General features: G+C 37.5%; 1 protein-coding gene across 2 annotated transcripts in view; it reads right to left on the reverse strand.

Annotated features, from left to right (window-relative positions):
- The window catches only part of PPP4R4 (protein phosphatase 4 regulatory subunit 4), a gene marked incomplete at both ends in the record, with an annotated part of 120649 nt that overhangs the window by 54282 nt on the left and 44160 nt on the right, over positions 1-22207 (reverse strand). Inside the window, one exon of one of the 2 annotated variants that reach the window (XM_082835374.1) lies at positions 1724-1815. The exons of the other annotated variant lie outside the window; for it this stretch is intronic. Coding sequence (XP_082691500.1) covers positions 1724-1815 — 92 coding nt within the window. The remainder of the gene's footprint in view (positions 1-1723; positions 1816-22207) is intronic. 2 annotated transcript variants of the gene reach the window in all.

Below are 22207 nucleotides of genomic sequence, written 5' to 3' on the forward strand. Positions count from 1 at the left end.
CACTCAAGGAAATGTCTAAACCTTTTCAATGACTTACAAAGATCTGTTCCCAATTCCCTCTTTTCCCATATTTCCACATGGTTGCCTCCCTGATCTCTTTCAAGCCTCTATTCTAATGTCACCTTTTCAATGAGCCCTTCCCTGATGACCCTATTTTAAACAGAAAGCCACCCCCTTGCACCAGCCCTCGCCATGACCCGACGGGTTTATCATCTCCATTGTCCAACATACAACAAGTCCATCCGTTTATGGTCTACCTCCCACATCTAGAACATAAGCTTCATGACTGCACAATTTTTTGTCTGTTTTGTTCACTACCGTATCCCCAACTCCTACAGCACATGGCAGGCGTTCAGTAAGTAATTGCTGGATGACTGAATATCTCTTACCCTTTCACCTAAACTTTCTGCTCTTGACGCTCTCTCCCTTCACACACTTTTTCCACATCTCCTAAAAGGTGGCTTCAAGAGATTTTGAAGTGAGTCCTAAAGATTAGGGATTGGTAGAATTAGACACAAGGCAAAGCAAAAATGGATCACATAGAAATGCATTCTCAATTCTCTTTCTGGCACGTCAATGAGGAGATATTCCTGCCATCTTCCACCCCAGTGTCTCTGCAACCGTGATTTAGACCATGTACCCAGAGCCCTTGATTCAGCGCGGTGGGACCACTGCCAGTCATCATGACATATATCATTCTACAGCAGAAGGAACAGACCCAGAGCTGTCAAGTATTTTGCTGAAGGCCAGCAAGCTTGTAATTGGCAACTCTAAGACTTAACCCTTTGTCTGCCTGATGCCGAAGCCAGGCAACAAATGCTTCTTCACAGACTCTGCACCTCCATTCACCACTTATTAAGGCGTGGCTTCCAACAACCTTAAGATCTGGCAGTGGCTTTACTGTGGCAGATGTTTATGTGGTGGGGTTAATTCCCAGAAAACTGATCCCATATTAGGGTGGCTGATTTTTGTGCTGTGTTTTGTTTAAAACTTTTGTATCATACACACAAATGTCATTTTACAAGTTTTTTCAATCACCAGTCAATTATGTATCTTAAGAGTTCCTAGCTGAAAAGGAAAGGAGAAGGAACGATAAGGCATAAAGCAGAGCAGCAACTGGTCTCTGACATCAACCCTCCCACGTCCCCCGGTTTTACTGTTTCCAAAACAAACATTTGTTCCACACTAACAATTCTGGATTTGGAAAACGCTTTTAGAAGATTTGATGTGGCCAGGATACATCACTTACAGGTTTCAGAAGGCATAGCTTTTCTTTAGAAACAGAGAGTGCTTTGCAAAGAAATATTTAAATAAATTGTGAGGGCCACAATGTGCATTCCAGTTCACATGAGTCTGTTGTTTTATGTTCCAAGAGATGTAATTCTGCCCCTCTTAAAGTCATTAAAGTCCTGGGTTTTGTACGTATGCAAACTTTATGCAAAGGAAGAACATGAGAAGCTCTCCAACTTCATATCTTCTTACTGTATTACTTAGTCTTGACTGCCGCAGCAACATTTGCCCCAACTATTTTGCATTTAATTTTCGAAAAATCCTCAAGTCTTATCAGGATTTGGGTTTTTCTCTTGTTGTGCTGACTTCAACATCTGGGACTGTCCACTGTTAAGAAACCAGCACAGACTAAGAGATTTCATCACTGCTAAAATTCAACTGATTTCTAAACATAGTTTTCTGAAACAGAATACAATAAGAATTCGATACTTACCAGTTAGTGTTCTCCTCCATGGAGTCACACCCTCTGGACAAACATAGTGAGATCCATACTCTCTGGGTAAATAAGTGTGCATCCTCATGGACCTTGGAAGACACTGAAAAGTAAATTCCTCTGTTGCTTAAGTGCATGCCTTAACGCCAGTTACCATTCCTCTTACGTACTATCTACTACCGTATGGCTGGCATTCCAACTTGAATTCCTCAAAAATGAAATAAGACATTTTATAAATGAGTTAATGATACATTTCCGAATTTAAAAACCATTCCCACTCAAGGAAGGAAAATGTACTAGATGCTTCTGTGTTTAAATTCATTCTTAAGTTAGCATGAATGGTGCAAGAAAGCATTTTGTAAAACAATGTAATGTCCTTGCAGAGAGGGAACCCGCTGTCGCCAAGAAGCCCGCATTATAGTGCATCAAGAAGATCTTTCTCTTTACAATACACAACATAGAGAAGCCTAAATAAATCACTGGCTTACTCTGAAAGAGCAAAGATTTTGGGTTCATGCATGTGGAAACTAAACTTATTAAATAAAACTGGTAAACATATCTACCATAAATAGTGCTGGTTAAACGTAAAGGAATCCTAAAATTACAGAGTATCTTTGTATATTTTTAGAGATAACATCACTGGTTATTTTGAAATTAAATAATACAGATTTATATATTAAAATACTAAAAACCTAGGACATATAAAATATCTGGGGTTTTGAGGGTCATAAGTGTGGGAATTTTTAGTACCTAACACTAATAGTGAACAACTCTTTTCACTATAAAATTACACTATTTATAAAAGACTTTACAACTGAATTAAATATGAATAATTGGAACATGCCAACTCTAAAGTGCCTTTAACAATTAACTACGGTATCTCAGTATCTCGCTCTCTTCCCTATCACTGACTGCCACGTTCCACACTTAAGTAAAGGGTGGAGAGAACTAGTTGAGAGCGCTGAAGGTCAAAATCGGAGAGGGAAAATGAAGTGGAGGCAGCAGACAGGGATAAAAAGGGTGTGTTTGACCCTTCTTTTAATGTGTGTTTCAGTGATTAGCAAGGTTCATGAGGAGGTACACAAAAAATATCCCAAAGATCTCTTTCCAAACAGGAAATACCAATACCAATAGTAACTATCATGTGACTACCGCAAACATGCAATGAAGTATCCAGCCATGCAAAGTCACAAGGACACCAGAAGAAATCAATATATTTCAATACCATGGTTTTGAAACTGAACTTTGAGCTGGACGACCCAGCCAAGTCATTTTTACACATAATAAATTAGAATCATGGGTAATTTAGGCTTGAAATGTGAATAAAGTCATTTAAAACTTGCAAAGAAAGGATGTGCTTATCAAAGAAATAACTACTTAATGGACACAAGAGTTATAAATAACCATTTCAAATGATCCACTGTAGTCATATTTAATTAAACATTTTTTGAAAAAAATTAGAAACGGTTTTCGGGGGCGGGAGAGGCAGCACTGGAAAGAATGGCAAGTCTCTGTAAGCCAGTAACGCTTCCTTTCCTCTCTAGTCAGTCACAGTACTTTTCCCTTCTATCCTAATCTCCCTCTAATGTAGCCCAATGAAAATCTAATTCTGAAAATATAATTTTAATTTCATTCTCAACTATTTATTAAGTACCAACATCATACTAAGTATTCGGGGAAACTGGAGAAAAGTCAAACACATGGTTCCCTACCTTTGAGGGACTGCTATTGATTATATACATTCAAATGTTGAACAAATAACCATTTAGTTACATTCAAGGCACTGTGCTAGGAGCTGGAGACTTAGCAATGAGCATGGCTAACAATGCTCATGTACCTGTTCATCCTGTAATTAAAAGTGTGGTGGGCTTCCCTGGTGGCGCAGTGGTTGAGAGTCCGCCTGCCGATGCAGCGGACGCGGGTTCATGCCCCGGTCCGGGAAGGTCCCACATGCCGCGGATAGGCTGGGCCCGTGAGCCATGGCCGCTGAGCCTGCGCGTCCGGAGCCTGTGCTCCGCAGCGGGAGAGGCCACAGCAGGGAGAGGCCCGCGTATCGCCAAAAAAGAAAAGAAAAAAGTGTGGTAAAATCTAAGGATAAGAAGTACAACGTGTCATACAGCATCTGCTGGGTGAACTCCTCTGAGGAAAGGGGACCACTGAGAAGTGACAACTGACCTTGTGAAGAGAAAGAGATAACTAGACAAAAGCTAGGATAAAGGAAGGCAGGAAAGCAAGCGGAGCAGGAAGGCAAGCATTCCCGGCACTGAGGAATGAGGCGGAGGTCGGTAGATTCCAGGAGCTGAGAGAAGGTCAGTGTGCCTGGAGCACAGAGCGAAGGGGGTGGGGCACAGGCTAGTGAAGCAGACAGAGCGCAAATCACATAGGGCCTTAGATGCATTAAGCAACAGAATATTCAAATTGTAGTTTTAAATGCTTTGAAATAGCATGCTGATTATAAAGTTGAAAAGGATTAGAAAGCAGGGAGGATGGAAAGGGAGGGAGGTAGTGGGTGAGGATCACTCGAACCCTCATAATAGCTTGGACTAGGGTGGAGGCAGTATTGCTGGAGAGAGGTGGGTGGATTCAATATTTAAAACATAAAATAAACAGGATTGTATAAACAAGTAGTAAAAGACAGGTGGTATCAAGGATGACTCACTCCCCACATCCCTGCTTGAAAGCCAGGTGGATAAGAAGGTTACCCATTAGGATAGGGGACTCTGGAGGGAGCCCAGATGTCGAGAGGAAATAGCAGGAGCTCAGTTCTGGACTCGCTAACTCTGAAGTGACGTTGACGCATCCGAGGAGAGAGTACAAACAGGGAATTGTATATACAGTTCTGATACTCTGAAAAGATCTGTTATAAATAAGAATTAATATAGAATAGATAAAATTTATATAGATGATATTTAAAGCCAAGGGTGTGTGGATAAGATTGCCTGCAGAGCAAATATAGACCAAAAGTGGAGATCTTACTGCAAAACAATTTCATCCCAATAAAAAAAAAAGGGTGTTGAAGAATTCAAAGTTTAAAAAAGATCCATCACGAGTGTTTTGGCGTAATGTTTAATTCTAGGTTCTGGACTATTCCTGACACATCATTAGAAAATGATCAATCGATCTGTGTAGGGGTAGAGGTGATGACAGGGTATATGCAGGTATATAAAAAGAAATTATTTGGGATTAATATTGTTCTGAGATTAAATTAAGAAGGAAAAAAGAAAGGAAAGGGAACTTCCTCTTTCAGTAATTCTAATCAGCTCTTACGATGAGGATAATTTAAAAAGCCGGGCAAAATATAAAAATCATCTGTACACAAAGGCATATGGAAACTAACAAGGTAGTGGAAAAATTTCGCATCCAAGATCTAAGAGACAATGGAAACCCAGAAAGGTAAGCATGTAATTTGGGGCCTGGTTTTCTCCTGGAAGCATTTGCTGATTCTAGAAAACGCTCCTGAGAGGATGAAAACTTAAGCAGCCTTTTTTACAGCCTTACTGAGGCCCTGGTAAGCCCCCCGGGATAGGACAAGGATAACCCTAAAGTAGCCCAGAGATTGGTTCAAGATGGCGGAGTAGGACATGCGCTCACTCCCTCTTGCGAGAGCACCGGAATGACAACTAACTGCTGAACAATCATCGACAGGAAGACACTGCAACTCACAAGAAAAGATACCCCACATCCACAGACAAAGGAGAAGCCACAATGAGACGGTAGGAGGGGCACAATCACAATAAAACCAAATCCCATAACTGCTGGGTGGGTGACTCACATACTGGAGAATACTTATAACACAGAAGTCCACCCACTGGAATGAAGGTGCTGAGCCCCATGTCAGGCTTCCCAACCTGGGGGTCCAGCAACGGGAGGAGGCATTCCTAGAAAATCAGACTTTGAAGGCTAGTGGGATTTGATTGCAGGACTTCGATAGAACTGGGGGAAACACAGACTCCACTCTTGGAGGGCACACACAAAGTAGTGTGCACATCAGGACCCAGGGGAAGGAGCAGTGACCCCACAGGAGACTGAACCAGACCTACCTGCTACTGTTGGAGGGTCTCCTGCAGAGGCGGGGGGTGGCTCTGGCTCACTGTGAGAACAAGGACACTGGCAGCAGAAGTTCTGGGAAGTACTGCTTGGCATGAGCCCTCCCAGAGTCCGCCATTAGCCCCACCAATGAGCCCAGGTAGGCTCCAGGGTTGGGTCGCCTCAGGCCAAACAACCAACAGGGAGGGAGCCCAGCCCCACCCAACAGCAGACAAGAAGATTAAAGGCTTACTGAGCCCTGCCCACCAGAGCAACACCCAGCTTTACCCACCACCAGTCCCTCCCATCAGGAAACTTGCACAGTCCCTCCCATCAGGAAACTTGCCTCATAGATAGCCTCATCCACCAGAGGGCAGACAGCAGAAGCAAGAACTACAATCCTGCAGCCTGTGACACAAAAGCCACATTCACAGAAAGACAGACAAGATGAAAAGGCAGAGGGCTATGTACCAGATGAAGGAACAAGGCAAAAGCCCAGAAAAACAACTAAATGAAGTGGAGTTAGGCAACTTCCAGAAAAAGAATTCAGAATAATGATAGTGAAGATGATCCACGACCTTGGAAAAAGAATGGAGGCAAAGATTCAGAAGATGCAAGAAATGTTTAACAGAGACCTAGAAGAATTAAAGGACAAACACCTCAAAGAATTAAAGAACAAACAAACAGAGATGAACAATACAATAACTGAAATGAAAAATACACTAGAAGGAATCAGTAGCAGAATAACTGAGGCAGAAGAATGGATAAGTGACTTAGAAGACAGAATGGTGGAATTCACTGCCGCAGAACAGAATAATGAAAAAAGAATGAAAAGAAATGAAGACAACCTAAGAGACCTCTGGGACAACATTAAACAGAACAACATTCGCATTATAGGGGTCCCAGAAGGAGAAGAGAGAGAGAAAGGACCTGAGAAAATATCTGAAGAGAGTTTGGTCGAAAACTTCCCTAACATGGGAAAAGAAATAGCCACCCAAGTCCAGGAATCGCAGAGAGCCCCAGGCACGATAAACCCAAGGAGAAACATGCCGAGACATCTAGTAATCAAACTGACAAAAATTAAAGACAAAGAGGAGTTATTGAATGCAACAAGGGAAAAATGACAAATAACATACAAGGGAACTCCCATAACATTAACAGCTGATTTCTCAGCAGGAACTCTGCAAGCCAGAAGGGAGTGGCACCATATATTTAAAGTGATGAAAGGAAAGACCTACAACCAAGGTTACTCTACCAGGCAAGGATCTCATTCAGATTCAATGGAGAAATCAAAAGCTTTACAGGCAGGCAAAAGTTAAGGGAATTCAGCACCACCAAAGCAGCTCTACAACAAATGCTAAAGGAACTTCTCTAAGTGGGAAACACAAGGGAAGAAAAGGACCTACAAAAGCAAACCCATAACAATTAAGAAAATAGTAAGTAACATACATACCAATAATTACCCTAAACGTGAATGGATTAAATGCTCCAACCAAAAGACAGAGGCTCGCTGAATGGATACAAAAACAGACCCACATATATGCTGTCTACAATAGACCCACTTCAGACCTAGGAACACATACAGACTGAAAGCGAGGGGATGGAAAAGATATTCCTTGCAAATGTAAATCAAAAGAAAGCTGGAGTAGCAATACTCATATCAGATAAAATAGACTTTAAAATAAAGAATGTTACAAGAGACAAGGAAGGACACTACATAATGATCAAGGGAGCAATCCAAGAAGAAGATATAACAATTATAAATATATATGTACCCAACATAGGAGCACCTCAATACATAAGGCAACTACTAACAGCAATAAAAGAGGAAATCAACAGTAACACAGTAATAGTGAGGGACTTTAACACCTCATTTACACCAATGGACAGATCATCCAGACAGAAAATTAATAAGGAAACACAAGCTTTAAATGACACAATAGACCAGATAGATTTAATTGATATTTATAGGACATACCATTCAAAAACAGCAGATTACACTTCCTTCTCAAGTGCACATGGAACATTCTCCAGGACAGATCCCATCTTGGGTCACAAATCAAACTTCGGTAAATTTAAGAAAATTGAAATCATATCAAGCATCTTTTGCGACCACAAGGCTATGAGATTAGAAATCAATTACAGGGAAAATAAATGTAAAAAACACAAATACATGAAGGCTAAACAATATGCAACTAAATAACCAAGAGATGACTGAAGAAATCAAAGAGAAAATCAAAAAATACCTAGAGACAAATTACAATGAAAACACGACAGTCCAAAACCTATGGGATACAGCAAAAGCAGTTGAAAGAGGGAAGCTTATAGCAAGCAATACAAGCCTACCTCAAGAAACAACAAACATCTCAAATTAACAATCTAACCTTACACCTAAAGAAACTAGACAAAGAAGAACAAACAAAACCCAAAGTTACTAGAAGGAAAGAAATCATAAAGATCAGAGCAGAATTAAATGAAATAGAAACAAACAAAACAATAGCAAAGATCAATAAAACTAAAAGCTGGTTCTCTGAGAAGATAAACAAAATTGATAAGCCTTTAGCCACACTCATCAAGAAAAAAAGGGAGAGGACTCAAATCAATAAAATTAAAAATGAAAAAGGAAAAGTTACAACAGACACCACAGAAATACAAAGCATGCTAAGAGACTACTACAAGCAACTCTATGCCAATAAAATGGACAACCTGGAAGAAATGGACAAATTCTTAGAAAGGTATAAGCTTCCAAGACTGAACCAGGAAGAATAGAAAATATGAACAGACCAATCACAAGTAATGAAATTGAAACTGTTATTAAAATCTTCCAACAAACAAAAGTCTAGGACCAGATGGCTTCACAGGTGAATTCTATCAAACATTTAGAGAAAAGCTAACACCCATCCTTCTCAAAGTCTTCCAAAATACTGCAGAGGAAGGAACACTCCTAAACTCATTCAACGAGGTCACCATCACCCTGATAACAAAACCAGACAAAGACACTACTAAAAAAGAAAATTACAGACCAGTATCACTGATGAACATAGATGCAAAAATCCTCAACAAAATACTAGCAAACAGAATCCAACAACACATTAAAAGGACCATACACCATGATCAAGTGGGATTTATCCCAGGGATGCAAGGATTCTTCAATATACACAAATCAATCAATGGGATACACCACATTAACAAACTGAAGAATAAAAACCATACGATCATCTCAATAGATGCAGAAAAAGCTTTTGACAAAATTCAATACCCATTTATGATAAAAACTCTCCAGAAAGTGCGCATAGAGGGAACCTACCTCAACATAATAAAGGCCATATATGACAAACCCACAGCAAACATCATTCTCAATGGTGAAAAACTGAAAGCATTTCCTCTAAGATCAGGAACAAGACAAGGATGTCCATTCTCGCCACTATTTAACACAGTTTTGGAAGGCCTAGCCCTGGCAATCAGAGAAGAGAAAGAAATAAAAGAAATACAGATTGGAAAAGAAGAAGTAAAACTGTCACTGTTTGCAGATGACATGATACTTTACATAGAGAATCCTAAACATGCCACCAGAAAACTACTAGAGCTAATCAATGAATCTGGTAAAGTAGCAGGATACAAAATTAATGCACAGAAATCTCTTGCATTCCTTTATACTAATGATGAAAAATCTGAAACAGAAATTAGGGAAACACTCCCATCTACCACTGCAACAAAAAGATTAAAATACCTAGGAATAAGCCTACCTAGGGAGAGCAAAGACCTGTTCTCAGAAAACTATAAGACACTGATGAAGGAAATTAAAGATGATACAAACAGATGGAGAGATATACCATGTTCTTGGACTGGAAAAATAAATATTGTGAAAATGACTATACTACCCAAAGCAATCTACAGATTCAATGCAATCCTTATCAAATTACCAATGACATTTTTTACAGAACTAGAACAAAAAAATCTTAAAATTTGTATGGAGACATAAAAGACCCCATATAGCCAAAGCAGTATTGAGGGAAACAAAAGAGCTAGGGGAATCACACTTCAGACTATACTACAAAGCTACAGTAATCAAGACAATATGGTACTGGCACAAAAACAGAAATATAGATCAATGGAACAGGATAGAAAGCCCAGAGATAAACTCACGCACCTATGGTCAACTAATCTATGACAAAGGAGGCAAGGATATACAACAGAGAATGACAGTCTCTTCAATAAGTGGTGTTGGAAAAACTGGACAGCTACATGTAAAAGAAAGAAATTAGAACACTCCGTAACACCATACACAAAAATAAACTCAAAATGGATTAGAGACCTAAATGTAAGACTAGACACTAAAAACCCTTAGAGGAAAGACAGGAAGAACACTCTGACATAAATCACAGCAAGAACTTTTTTGATCTACCTCCTAGAGTCATGGAAATAAAAACAAAAATAAACAAATGGGACCCAATGAAACTTAAAAGCTTTTGCAAAGCAACGGAAACTATAAACAAGAAGAAAAGACAACCCTCAGAATGGGAGAAAACATTTGCAAATGAATCAACGGACAAAGGATTAATCTCCAAAATATAAAAACAGCTCATGCAACTCAATATTAAAAAAACAAACAACCCAATCCAAAAATGGGCAGAAGACCTAAATAGACATTTCTCCAAAGAAGACATACAGATGGCCAAGAAGCACATGAAAAGCTGCTCAACATCACTAATTATTAGACAAATGCAAATCAAAACTACAATGAGGTATCACCTCACACCAGTTAGAATGGTTATCATCATAAAGTCTACAAACAACAAATGCTGGCGAGGGTGTGGAGAAAAGGGAACTCTCTTGCACTGTTGGTGGGAATGTAAACTGATATAGCCACTATGGACAACAGTATGAAGGTTCCTTAGAAAACTAAAAATAGAATTACCATATGACCCTGCAATCCCACTACCAGGCATATACCCAGAGAAAACCGTAATTCAGAAAGACACATGCATCCCAATGATCACTGCAGCACTATATACAACAGCCAGGTCATGGAAGCAACCTAAATGCCCATCGATGAATGGATAAAGATGTGGTACATACATACAATGGAATATTACTCAGCCATAAAAAGGAACAAGACTGGGTCATTTGTAGAGACGTGGATGGATCTAAAGACTGTCATACAGAGTGAAGTAAGTCAGAAAGAGAAAAACAAATACCGTATATTAATGCATATATGTGGAACCTAGAAAAATGGTACAGATGAACAGCTTGCAGGGCAGAAACAGAGACACAGATGTAGAGAACAAACGTATGGACACCAAGGGGGGAACGTGGCATGGAGAGGGGGTGGTGATGTGATGAATTGAGAGATGGGGATTGACATATATATGCTAATATGTATAAAGTGTGTAACTAATAAGAACCTGCTGTATAAAAAAATAAAATTTAAAAAAATTTAAAAATAAATAAAGTAGCCCAGCCTTTGCAGAGAGAATAACCCAGTTTCAAGTCATCTGACTCATGAAACTGGATTAAGCGAGACTTTATTGCTAGTGCAGTTAAATGGCTGTCAGAAGAAAACATATTCCTTTCTAGAGGAAGATATTACCCTAGGTCTCAAACACTTCTATGAATAATTTGTCAAAGACAAGATCAAGCACACAATCAATAATATCCAGGCACACAAAGAGATAATATGAATGAGAACCAGAAGATGCAACAGGAAATAGAAAAGTTCCAAAAGGAGCCCCAGGTATTGGTGCTCTCTGATATATCCCTGGTTCAAAAGAATAAAAGATACAGTTGAGAATTTTGACAGAAAAATCAAAGATACTTTTTAAAAAGGATATGGCGGATTTTTTCAAGAGCTAAACAGAAATTCCAGACCAGAAAAATACAATAATCAAAAGCAACTTAGACACAGATGAATTAGTGAACTGAAACATGGGCCAAGATAACACTCAGAAAGAATCACAAAGAGAAAAGCATGGAAAAGAAGATAAAGGACATAGAAGATACTATTAAAAAGTCAAATATATGTGAAATTGGAGTCCTCGAAGGAGAGAAAAGATTAAGCAGAGCATTATTTTAAAAGATAATGTCCGAGAATTTTCCAAAACTGACAAATTAAGCCACAGATTCAAGAAGCCATACATGTGCTAGAAAGAAACCTCCATACAGATAGGCCAAAATCCTGTTCATAAAACATCTATTTACAAACAGCCCAATCAACAAATGAGTGGAAGATCTAAAGAGACATTTCTCCAAAGAAGACATACAGATGGCCAAGAGGCACAAGAAGACATGCTCAACATCACTAATTATTAGAGAAATGCAAATCAAAACTACAATGAGGTATCACCTCACACCGGTCAGAATGGCCATCATCAAAAAATCTGTAAACAATAAATGCTGGAGAGGGTGTGGAGAAAAGGGAACCCTCCTACACCATTGGTGGGAAGGTAAATCAGTACAGCCACTATGGAGAACAGTATGGAGATTCCTTAAAAAACTAAAAATAGAGCTACCACATGATCCAGCAATCCCACTCCTGGGCATATATCTGAAGAAAACCATAATTTGAAAGGATACATGCATCTCAATGTTCATTGCAGCACTATTTACAATAGCCAGGTCATGGAAGCAACCTAAATGCCCATTGACAGAGGAATGGATATAGAAGATGTGGTACACATATACAATGGAATATTACTCAGCCATAAAAAGTACAAAATAATGCCATTTGCAGTGACATGCATGGACCTAGAGATTGTCACACTGAGTGAAGTAAGTCAGACAGAGAAAGGCAAATATCATATGATATTGCTTATACGTGGAATCTAGAAAAATGGTACAGATGAACCCATTTACAAAACAGAAATTGAGTCACAGATGTAGAAAACAAATTTATGGTTACCAACAGGGAAAGGGATAAATTGGGATTGAAATATACACACTACTATATATAAAATAGGTAAGTAATAAGAACCTACAGTATAGCACATGGAACTCTATTCAATATTCTGTAATGACCTATATGCAAATAGAATCTAAAAAAGAGTGGTTATATGTATATGTATAACTGACTCACTTTGTTGTATAGCAGAAACTAACACAACACTGTAAATCAACTGCATTACAATAAAAAATTAATTTAAAAAACTGAATGTGAAATACATTTTCAGGCCAAAAAAGAAAAACAGAATTTGTCACTAGCAGATTTGTACTAAAGGAAATACTAAGGGGTATTTTTCTTCAGGCAGAAGAAAAATGATTCCAAATGGAAACACTACAGGCAACAAAAAATGACAAATATGTGGGTAAATCTAAATAAATATTGATTATATAAAACAGTAATAACTGTGAGTCTTGAAATACATAAATAATTGAAATATCTGACAACAATAACACATAAATAAGAGCTCATATTATCAGAAAGAAGGTAAAAATACCAATGAACATTAAACTTCGGTAATGTGTCTTCGTTATAATCCCTGAGGTCACTAACAAAGGAAAAGTAAAGGAGAGTTCCAAGCTAACGGGAGGGGGCGTAAAGTAAAGTAATAAAACCACTTCATTAATTCAAAAAAAGGAAATAATTGACAAAAAAAGAACACCAAACAGAAAAAACAAATAAATAGTAAGATAATATATGCAATTAAAAGTAAATGGATGAAATGTTCTAATTAAAACAGAGTCAGATTGGATAAAAAATAAAACCCAAACATGTTGTTTACAAAATTAATCTAAAACATTAGGATAAACCACAGAGTGGAAGAAGATATTTCAATACATAACCAACAAAGGACTTGGATTCAGAATACATAAACATTAGTTTGTGGTATATTATATGGATATACCACAATTTGTTTATCCATTCACCTGTTGATGGCCATGTGGATTATTTTTCGTTTCGGCTATTACAAATAGAGTTGCAATGATATTACTGCAATAATCAGAGTTGTAATTACTATTACAATTATATACAAGTATTTATATAAACACTTGCTTTAATTTCTCTTAATCCTTAGAAGTGAACTGGTTGAGTGATTCAATAGGTGTATGTTTAAACTTCTGAGAAACTGCCAAACTGTTTCCCTAAGTGGTTGTACAATTTTACTGATACATTTCCACCAACAGTGTATAAGAGTTTGAGTTGCTCCACATTCTTGCCTATACTTAGTATTATCAGGGTTTTTTTTAGTACATATACTCTAACAGGTGTATAAATTTATTTGCATTTATCTAATGACTAATGATACTGAACATCTTTCGTTTATTGGCTATCCACAAATCTTTGGTGAAGTATCAGTTTAAATGTCTTGCCTTTTTTTAAATTGGGTTGTTTTATTACTGAGTCTTGAGAGTTCTTTGTGTATTCTGAACACATATGCTTCATCACGTATGTGATTTATATTTTCTCCCATTCCATGACTTATTTTTCATTCTCTTAACTGCCTTCTGAAGAGCAAAAGCTTTACACTTTCATGAAATCAAATTTATCTTCTATGGATCATACTTTTAGTGTCATATATATAAAGAAATCTCTGTGTAACCCAAGGTCACAAAGATTTAGTCTTATGTTTTCTTCTAGAAGTTTTTACGATTTTAGTTTTTAACACTCAGGTTTATGATCTATTTGAGGTTAACTTCTGTATATGGTACAAAGTATGGACTTTTTTCTCAACTGACCCAGCACTATTTGTTGAAAGGACTATCGTCTCTGCAATGAATTGCCTTTGTACCTGTGTTAAAATCAACTGGGAACATATCTATGGGCTTTTAAAAATCTCTCCGTATCTCCCACTGATTTGTCTTTATACCAGTATTCATAGTCTTAATTGCTATGCTGTATATTAGGTCTCAAAATCAGGTAATAAAAGTTTTCCACCTTTCTCTTTTTCAAAATTGTTTTGGCTATTCTAAGTCCTTTGCATTTTCATATGAATTTTAGAATTCACTTACTTTCTACAACAGAAAAAACCCTAACCTGCTGGAATTATTATTTTGCATTAAATATATAGATTTATCTGAGAAGAACTGACATAATAATATTGAATCTTCTGATCCATGAACGTGGTGTATCTCCGTTCACTTCGTTCTTTTATTATTTCTCTCAGCAATGTTCTATAGTTTTCAGTATACAGGTCTTAACACATTTATCAGATTTATCCCTAAGTATTACATACTTTAATTGTTTAAGAAAAACTTCAATTTCCAATTGCTTATTGCTAGTGTGTAGAAATACAATTTATTCGTACATTTATCTTGTATCCTGCAAACTTTCCATACTCAGTAGTTCTAAATATTTTTCTTTTGTAGATTGCTACAAAGATGACAATGTCATCTGACAGAAAAAGGCAGCCTTATTTCTTTCTCTGAAATGTGGATACCTTTCACTTCTTTCTGTTGCCTTTCTGCACTGGTTACAATACCTAGCACAGTGTTGAACAAATGCAGTAAGGAGTGTACACTCTTGGCTTGTTCCTGATACTAGGGGAAAACATTCAGTCTTTCACCTTTAAGTACGATGTTACCTGCCAGTTTTTCACAGAGGAGGTTCCTATCTGTTCCTAATATGATAAAGTTTGGGGTTTTTTCTCCAGGAATGATGCTGGGTTTTGTCAAATGCTTTTCCTAAATCTACTGAGATGATCAGATGGTGGCATTTTAGTTTTTGTTTTGTTTTAGTTTGTTGATATGATGACTTATACTGATTAGATTTTGAATTTTAAACCAACCCTAAGTTACTGTGATAAACCCTGATTGGTCATGATGTATTAGCTGTTTCATATTGCTGAATTTGATCTGCTGTTTTTCAGATGTTTGCATCTAAGTTCATAAGGGATACGCATCTATAGTTTTTTTGTAATGTCTGTGTGTTATTTGGGTATCAGGATAATGTTAGCCTCCTAGAATCGCTTGTGAAGTTCTTACTTTATCCTCTATTTTCTGGAAGAATCTGTGTAGAACTGTTATTATTTCATTTACATTTACCTTAATTTTTACCACTTCTGGAGCTCTGCATTTCTTCACATAAATCCAATTTCCATCTGGTATTATATTACGTCTGCCTTAAAGAACCTCCCTCACCATTTCTTATAGTGTAAGTCTAGTACAATGAATTCTTTCGATTTATTTATCTAAAACCAAAATAGTTTTTTGCCTCCATCCTTGAAAGATATTTTCACTGGGTACAGATTTCTTGTTGACCTTTTTTGCTGTTGTTGTTGCTTTTGCTTGCAGTACTTTTAATACACATTCCACTGCTCCCTGGCCTGCATATTTTCCGACCATAAGGCTGCTTAATTCTCACATTTGTTCCTCTATATTTAACGTTTCTTTTGTCCCTCGCTGTTCCCAAGGCTGTCTCTGATTTTTCATTTTCAGCAGTTTGATCACGATGTGCCTAGGCGGACGGTGTGTGTGCATTTACCTTGCTTGGCGTCCTCTGAGCTTCTTGGGTCTTTGGCTTGTTGTCATTGATTAATCTCAAAAAAGTCTTGGCCACTATTTCTGCAAATAGTTCTCTCTTCTCTCATTCTGAGACTTTGATTGCACGTGTATTATACCACTTTATACTGTCTCAAAGCCACTGAATGCTCTCTTGTATTTTTTCATTCTTTTTTATCTTTTTGTTTGTTTACATAACTTCTACCTTCAAGTTCACTGATTCTTTCCCCAGTTGGCCCTGTTGGAGAAACGCTTCATCTCTGATATCATCCTTTTTTTATTTCTAGGATTTTCATTTGATTCTTTTATAGTGCCCAACCCGCTGCTGAAATTCCCTGTATGTCCGTGCATGTCACTGTGAGGAAGTGGGCAGTGCTGTGTCCCCTGTTCCCCAGCAGCAATCATCACCATACCTGCATCACCAGAGGAAGTCCTCTCCAGTCTCCTACCCCGGCCAAGGCAAGCAGGCCTGGGGAAAAGAGCTCACAAGTGAGTGCAAAGTTCCCTTGTGTCTGCAGCTCTGAGTTATTCCAAACTGACATGCGAGCCCACAGATCAAACTTTAAAAACTTGTCAAAATTTTAGCTGATTTTTTCTAACAATTCTTTGGGGTGGCCACGTCTTCCTCTTACACTCTTGTCAAAAGTCAGTGTCTCTGTGTCCCATCTTTCCTCAGAGAGCTCTTCTGAATACAGTTCACTTAATTGTTTTGTGACCACTTCTGATGGGCTCAAGAAAAGTTATGATGATGTGAATTTTGTGAACATGCCATTGTTGTTAGAATGGGAGTGATGTTTTCTTGCACACATCTATATCCTAAGTAGAAGTGGAACTGATTGCTTTGCTTCTGAGCCTTGAATATTCCTTACTCTCTTATAAGCTTAACCATACATTTAAAAGAATGCTTGTTGTACTTTATCTAGAGCTTCTAGATGTTCTGATTTGGGAACATATTCTAGGCTATCCGCTTCACCACACTGCCAAAAGCCTAGTTAATCCATACAGTTTTAAATCAAACATTTCAGACCTTTATTACAGTGGAGTCTGTGAATATCTTCTTTGTTTTAGAGTCTTGCAAGGATTGTAAATTAAAATATCCATAAATTATCCTTTGTATCATCCAAATGCCTAAAGTCAGAAAACAATATTCAAGTATTTCTATGATAACGGTGGTCCCGTTATCACAGAAATAAAAGATTTTCTAATTAAGAAATTCAGAAGTTCCAGCTCATTTTTATCTTAGGCAGGATAAAAATAACATGATTGAATGACTAAGAAGCACATGTGAGAACACTGGTCTCCACTAGAATTTAGCTTACTGAAAGGGAATATTTTTAGATCTATTAAGAATATTAGCTTATGTAACTTTTTATAAATGCCCAGAAAAAACTATATTTGCAGCCAGTGTTTCCATTGAATTTACTACTATTGTCTAATAATTAATGATGTTACTCTATTTTGTCCTTAAACACAAATGGATATACATAAAAAGATATAACACAAACATTATTTTCAAAATGCATTGTGATCAATGTATTTTTATTTTTCAGCTGTAAACCATAAAAGAAAGAGTCATTTTATACCATCTGTCCATGCTCTCTAATTCCTTTGGCTAATACTACTTCTTTTTTTCTTAGTGAACTGGAAGAATAAGTTACACAATTTTATGCTTCCTATCCCGCAAAAACTCCTCATAAGGTCAGTTCTGACCCTGATGATTTTTCTCCATCAATCTGACATTATAGGAATAACTTCACTTTCTTCTTCACCTTACTTCACATCAGAGTGTCCTTCAATGCTAAGCCTGTCAGTAGAGTCCTACTCTACTGCGGGCCCTTTATGACCTGTAGGGAGTTGGAACGTCATGTTCTGGAACATCATGTTCTGCTTATTATGTATAACTGTGTTGCCTTTACAAAATCCTTGTGCTTTTTTCAGAACTTAACTTTTAACTTATCTCAGAAAACATCACCTAGAGTGAGGAAGACAGGTACTTTTATTTTTGAACTGCAAACCAAAGGAAAAAGCAATTTGTATCATCTGTTTGTGCTCTTTAATTCTTTTAGTTAAGACTATTTCTTTTTTCCTTGGTGCACTGTAAGAATAAATTATATAATCGTATGCTTCAACAAAATATCATAGTCAAAACACTGAATTTTTTAAGCCTAGATTTTCTCAACTGTCAAATGAGAATAAATACATGGTGTGGAGTTGTTATAAGAGGTTTAAAAGGATGTGTCTAAAGCACTGAGCACAGGGCCTGGCCCACAGGAAGGGTTCCTCACATTATTATTATCGGTTATTCACATATCCGTGCTACTTGAAATAGACCTTAAAAAGTAAGTAAAGCTTTTAGTAACAAATATATTTATTTACATAGTAAAGGCTATCTATAAAGATTTTAAAATAAACTTTAAAAAATCGACCTCTATTCAGTAGATATAAAATGCTCAAATAATCACATTGGGAAAAACATAATATAATAAAAGTAGAACTAATGAATATTTTCAGAATCAAAAGATTCATAGACCACATCTACTGATCTCAAATGATTAAGTTTCATATTGATGAATTATGTCTCTTTTATCCTTTCCCTATTTTATATCTTTCTCCCACTCCTCCCCCAAAAACGGTCTCTCTAGAAATGTAAGTCAGCATTATATCACTCCACTGATATCCTGTTTTTACTTCTCATCCAAAAATGCCATTAGTGGATCAAGTGTCACTGGTCTTTCAGGTAGACACTTATTGTCTCAGAATATCAAGCTCAATCAATGCTCATTTTAAAATTATTTTTGAGTGCCTGTTTTTGCCAAGCACTGTTCTAGATTCTGGGGATACAGTGATAAATCAGACTGACAAGGCTTCTGCCCTTACGGAAGAAAGAGAAAAGAAGGGTAGGTGATGAGGTCAGAAAGCTAGTCAGGGTCATTTTAGGGCATGGTAAGGAGTTTTACTCTATCTGAAATGGGAAGTTACTTGTATTACTTTCCTGTGGTTGGTATAATAAATTAGCACAAACTGAGTGGCTTAGAACAACAGAAATGTATTCTCTCACAGTTCTGGAGGCCATTAGTCCTAAATCAGTATCACTCAGCCAAAATCAAAGTGTTGGCAAGGACACACTCCCTCCAGAGACACTAGGTAGAATCAGTTACTTGCCTCTTCCAGCTTCTGGTAGTTGCTGGCATTCCTTGGCTGGTGGCCTCATCATGGCAATCTCTGCCTCTGCCTTCACACTGCCTTCTCCTCCATGTCTGGGTCAAATCTCCCTCAGCTTTCCTCTTATAGGGATACATCTGATGGCATTTAGGGCCCACCCAGATAATCCGGGATAATCTCCCTGTCTCAAGATCCTTAACCACATCTACAAAACCTCTTTTTCTAAATAAGGTAACATTTACAGGTTCCAGGGATTAGGACCTGATATCTTTGGGAGGCCACTGTTCTGCCTACCACACCACTTTAGTAGTTTTCATTCAAGAAGAAAAGATATGACTGATCTCTCTGAAAGATCTTTAAGAGATCTCACTAAGAAAAAAATTAACTATGTGAGATGATGGAGGTATTAATTAATTTGATTGGGGTAAGCATTTCACGATGTATACACATATTAAATCATCACACTGTACGCTTTAAATATATACAATTTTATTCATCTCAGTAATGCGTAAATTGATGCTAAATAAATAAATAAATGAACGATCTCTCTGGCTGAATGGGCTCCAGGGAGCAAAGGGGAAGCAACAGGTCCAGTAAGGAGGCCTCTTGCAATAGCCACAAGAGAGATGACTCAGGCTGAGGAACTAAAATTATATATTACATATTTGTTGCAGTCACGATGAGCTAATGAAGAGGTTGTATAGCAGTTAAGAGAGAGGACCCAGGAGTCAGACTCCCTATTCAAACCTAATTATACCACTTGCTAGCACCGTGACTTTGGGCAAGTTACTCACCTAAGTTGCTTCTTCCTCAATCAAGTGACCCTTACAGAACTGCCATGAGCATTCAAAGAGATAAAAATGTGCAAAATGTTTGACAGAGTACAGTGCCTGACACATTGTAAGACCTCAATAAATGACCTACAGTTATTTTTATCTCTTCCTGACGTTGCACATTTTTTAATAGACAATTTTACGCCTTATTTTGGTTCCCAAAATAAGTGAAAAAACAATAACAGCATTCAATAACTCAACAGGCAGAGACTTTTTTTTTGCACTTCATTTATAAAGGAGTCACTGATATTATATGGTTAATTATATCATTACTATTTCACATTTTATAAAGGACCACAGTATTTTAGAAATTTATCCTGACAAAACAAATTCTTTCATTTCTAGACAACCAGAAGTTCAAGTCAAATCTAACATCCAATATTAATTCAACATAATATATTGTGGAAAGAATTCAAACTTAATCAATAAAAACCACAGAAAAAAACTGTTTTCTTTTTCAAAAGATACCCTAGGATTAAATCATATAAAATAGATATAACTACTACAGTTGTTCCTTGAACAATGCAGTTTAGGGGAGTCAACCCTCCAGGCAGTGGGAAATCCACATATAACTTTACAGTCGGCCCTCCCTCCATATCCCAGGTTCCATAACCACAGATTTAACCAACTTCTGATCGTGTAGTACAATGGTACATGTGTATTGAAAAAGTCCAAGCACAGATGGGCCCAACCAGTTCAAACCCGTGCTGTTCAAGAGTCAACTGTATATTCAGAAGTGTCTCATATCTAGAATTAGATAGAGAATTTAAATTGGAGGTCAAAATATTTCCTTTCTGGACTCTTATTTAAATTAACCTTGAGATGAGTGATCTAACTGCACTATCCTTCATAATCCACTTAGATATAACTTAGAAAGTAAACTGAAGAAATACTGTGTGTTAGCTCAGTTCTAATCCTGCCTCTCTTTCTGCCACTTTATTTTTAACCTTAAATTCCTTCATCTCTAAAACAGTGAAAATAGCAACCTATTTTTTAAACCATTTTTCAGTCAATTCATTATTGTAAATATAAAATACAAATAAAAAAACCCCACAAAAACAGAATCAAAAACATCTTGTTTGGTGAATTTTTATAATACATAAGCCCAGAAATATCTCCATCACTTTATGTGATGTTCCTTAAGGTAAAGAGAAGGTACAGCAGGAGTTCTAAAAGCGGCTTATACTACTGTTATAAATATGAAAAGAATCTGGGCAATGATTAACTTCTTACATAAAATAATTATTATTCATGTCTTTAAAGTCTCTAAAAATAAACCATTCACTGAAGGTTAGCACTGGAGCGTATTCAAACTATTTTTCCCCATCGATTTAATAAATTATCAACCAAGACACTCAAAACCAGCAGAACCATACGGAAGCTCAAGCCAGAAATAATCTGGAAGTCATCCCTCGCTTTCCACATCTGATCCATTATGTAGTTCATTCTCTCCCAATAAATGCATCTTGGATGTATCCACCACTCTATTGTCCTAATTAGCCGCCCTCATGCTGCAGCTTCCCAACTCCTGCTCCAATCCACCCTCCACACAATTAGCAAATGATCATTGTAGCATGTCCGTGAGATAAGTCACCGCCCTGCTTAAAGTCTTCAGTGGCTCTCCACTGTCCTAGGAAAGAGCAACACTTGCATATGCTCCGTCACTGTCCTCTCTTCGATTCACAACCCACCCCCACCCACTGGACTCCAACCACGCTTACCTCTCGCAGTTCCACCAAACTCTTCCTGCTCTCTCTGCCTGGACCACTCATTCCTGACTACTCAAATGGCTGTTTCCGCCTATCCCTTCAGTTTTCAGTTCCTCAAAGATGTGTCCTTGTCCTTAACCTCCCAAAGCATAGTCAGTATCCTCCCACTTTCCCAGCTCTCCCAACGGCCCCCTTACTTGATCCTGTTCTTTACACTCACTCACTTGTTTAATGTCTGTTTCCCCCTTTGGAAACGTCCTTGGGGGTGAGTTCTCTGTTTTGTTCACCTCTGTTTTCTCAGTGCTTAGAATCTGGCACAC

This window comes from Leucopleurus acutus, assembly GCF_964270905.1.
Source record: "Leucopleurus acutus genome assembly, chromosome: 1".
Taxonomy (NCBI): domain Eukaryota; kingdom Metazoa; phylum Chordata; class Mammalia; order Artiodactyla; family Delphinidae; genus Leucopleurus; species Leucopleurus acutus.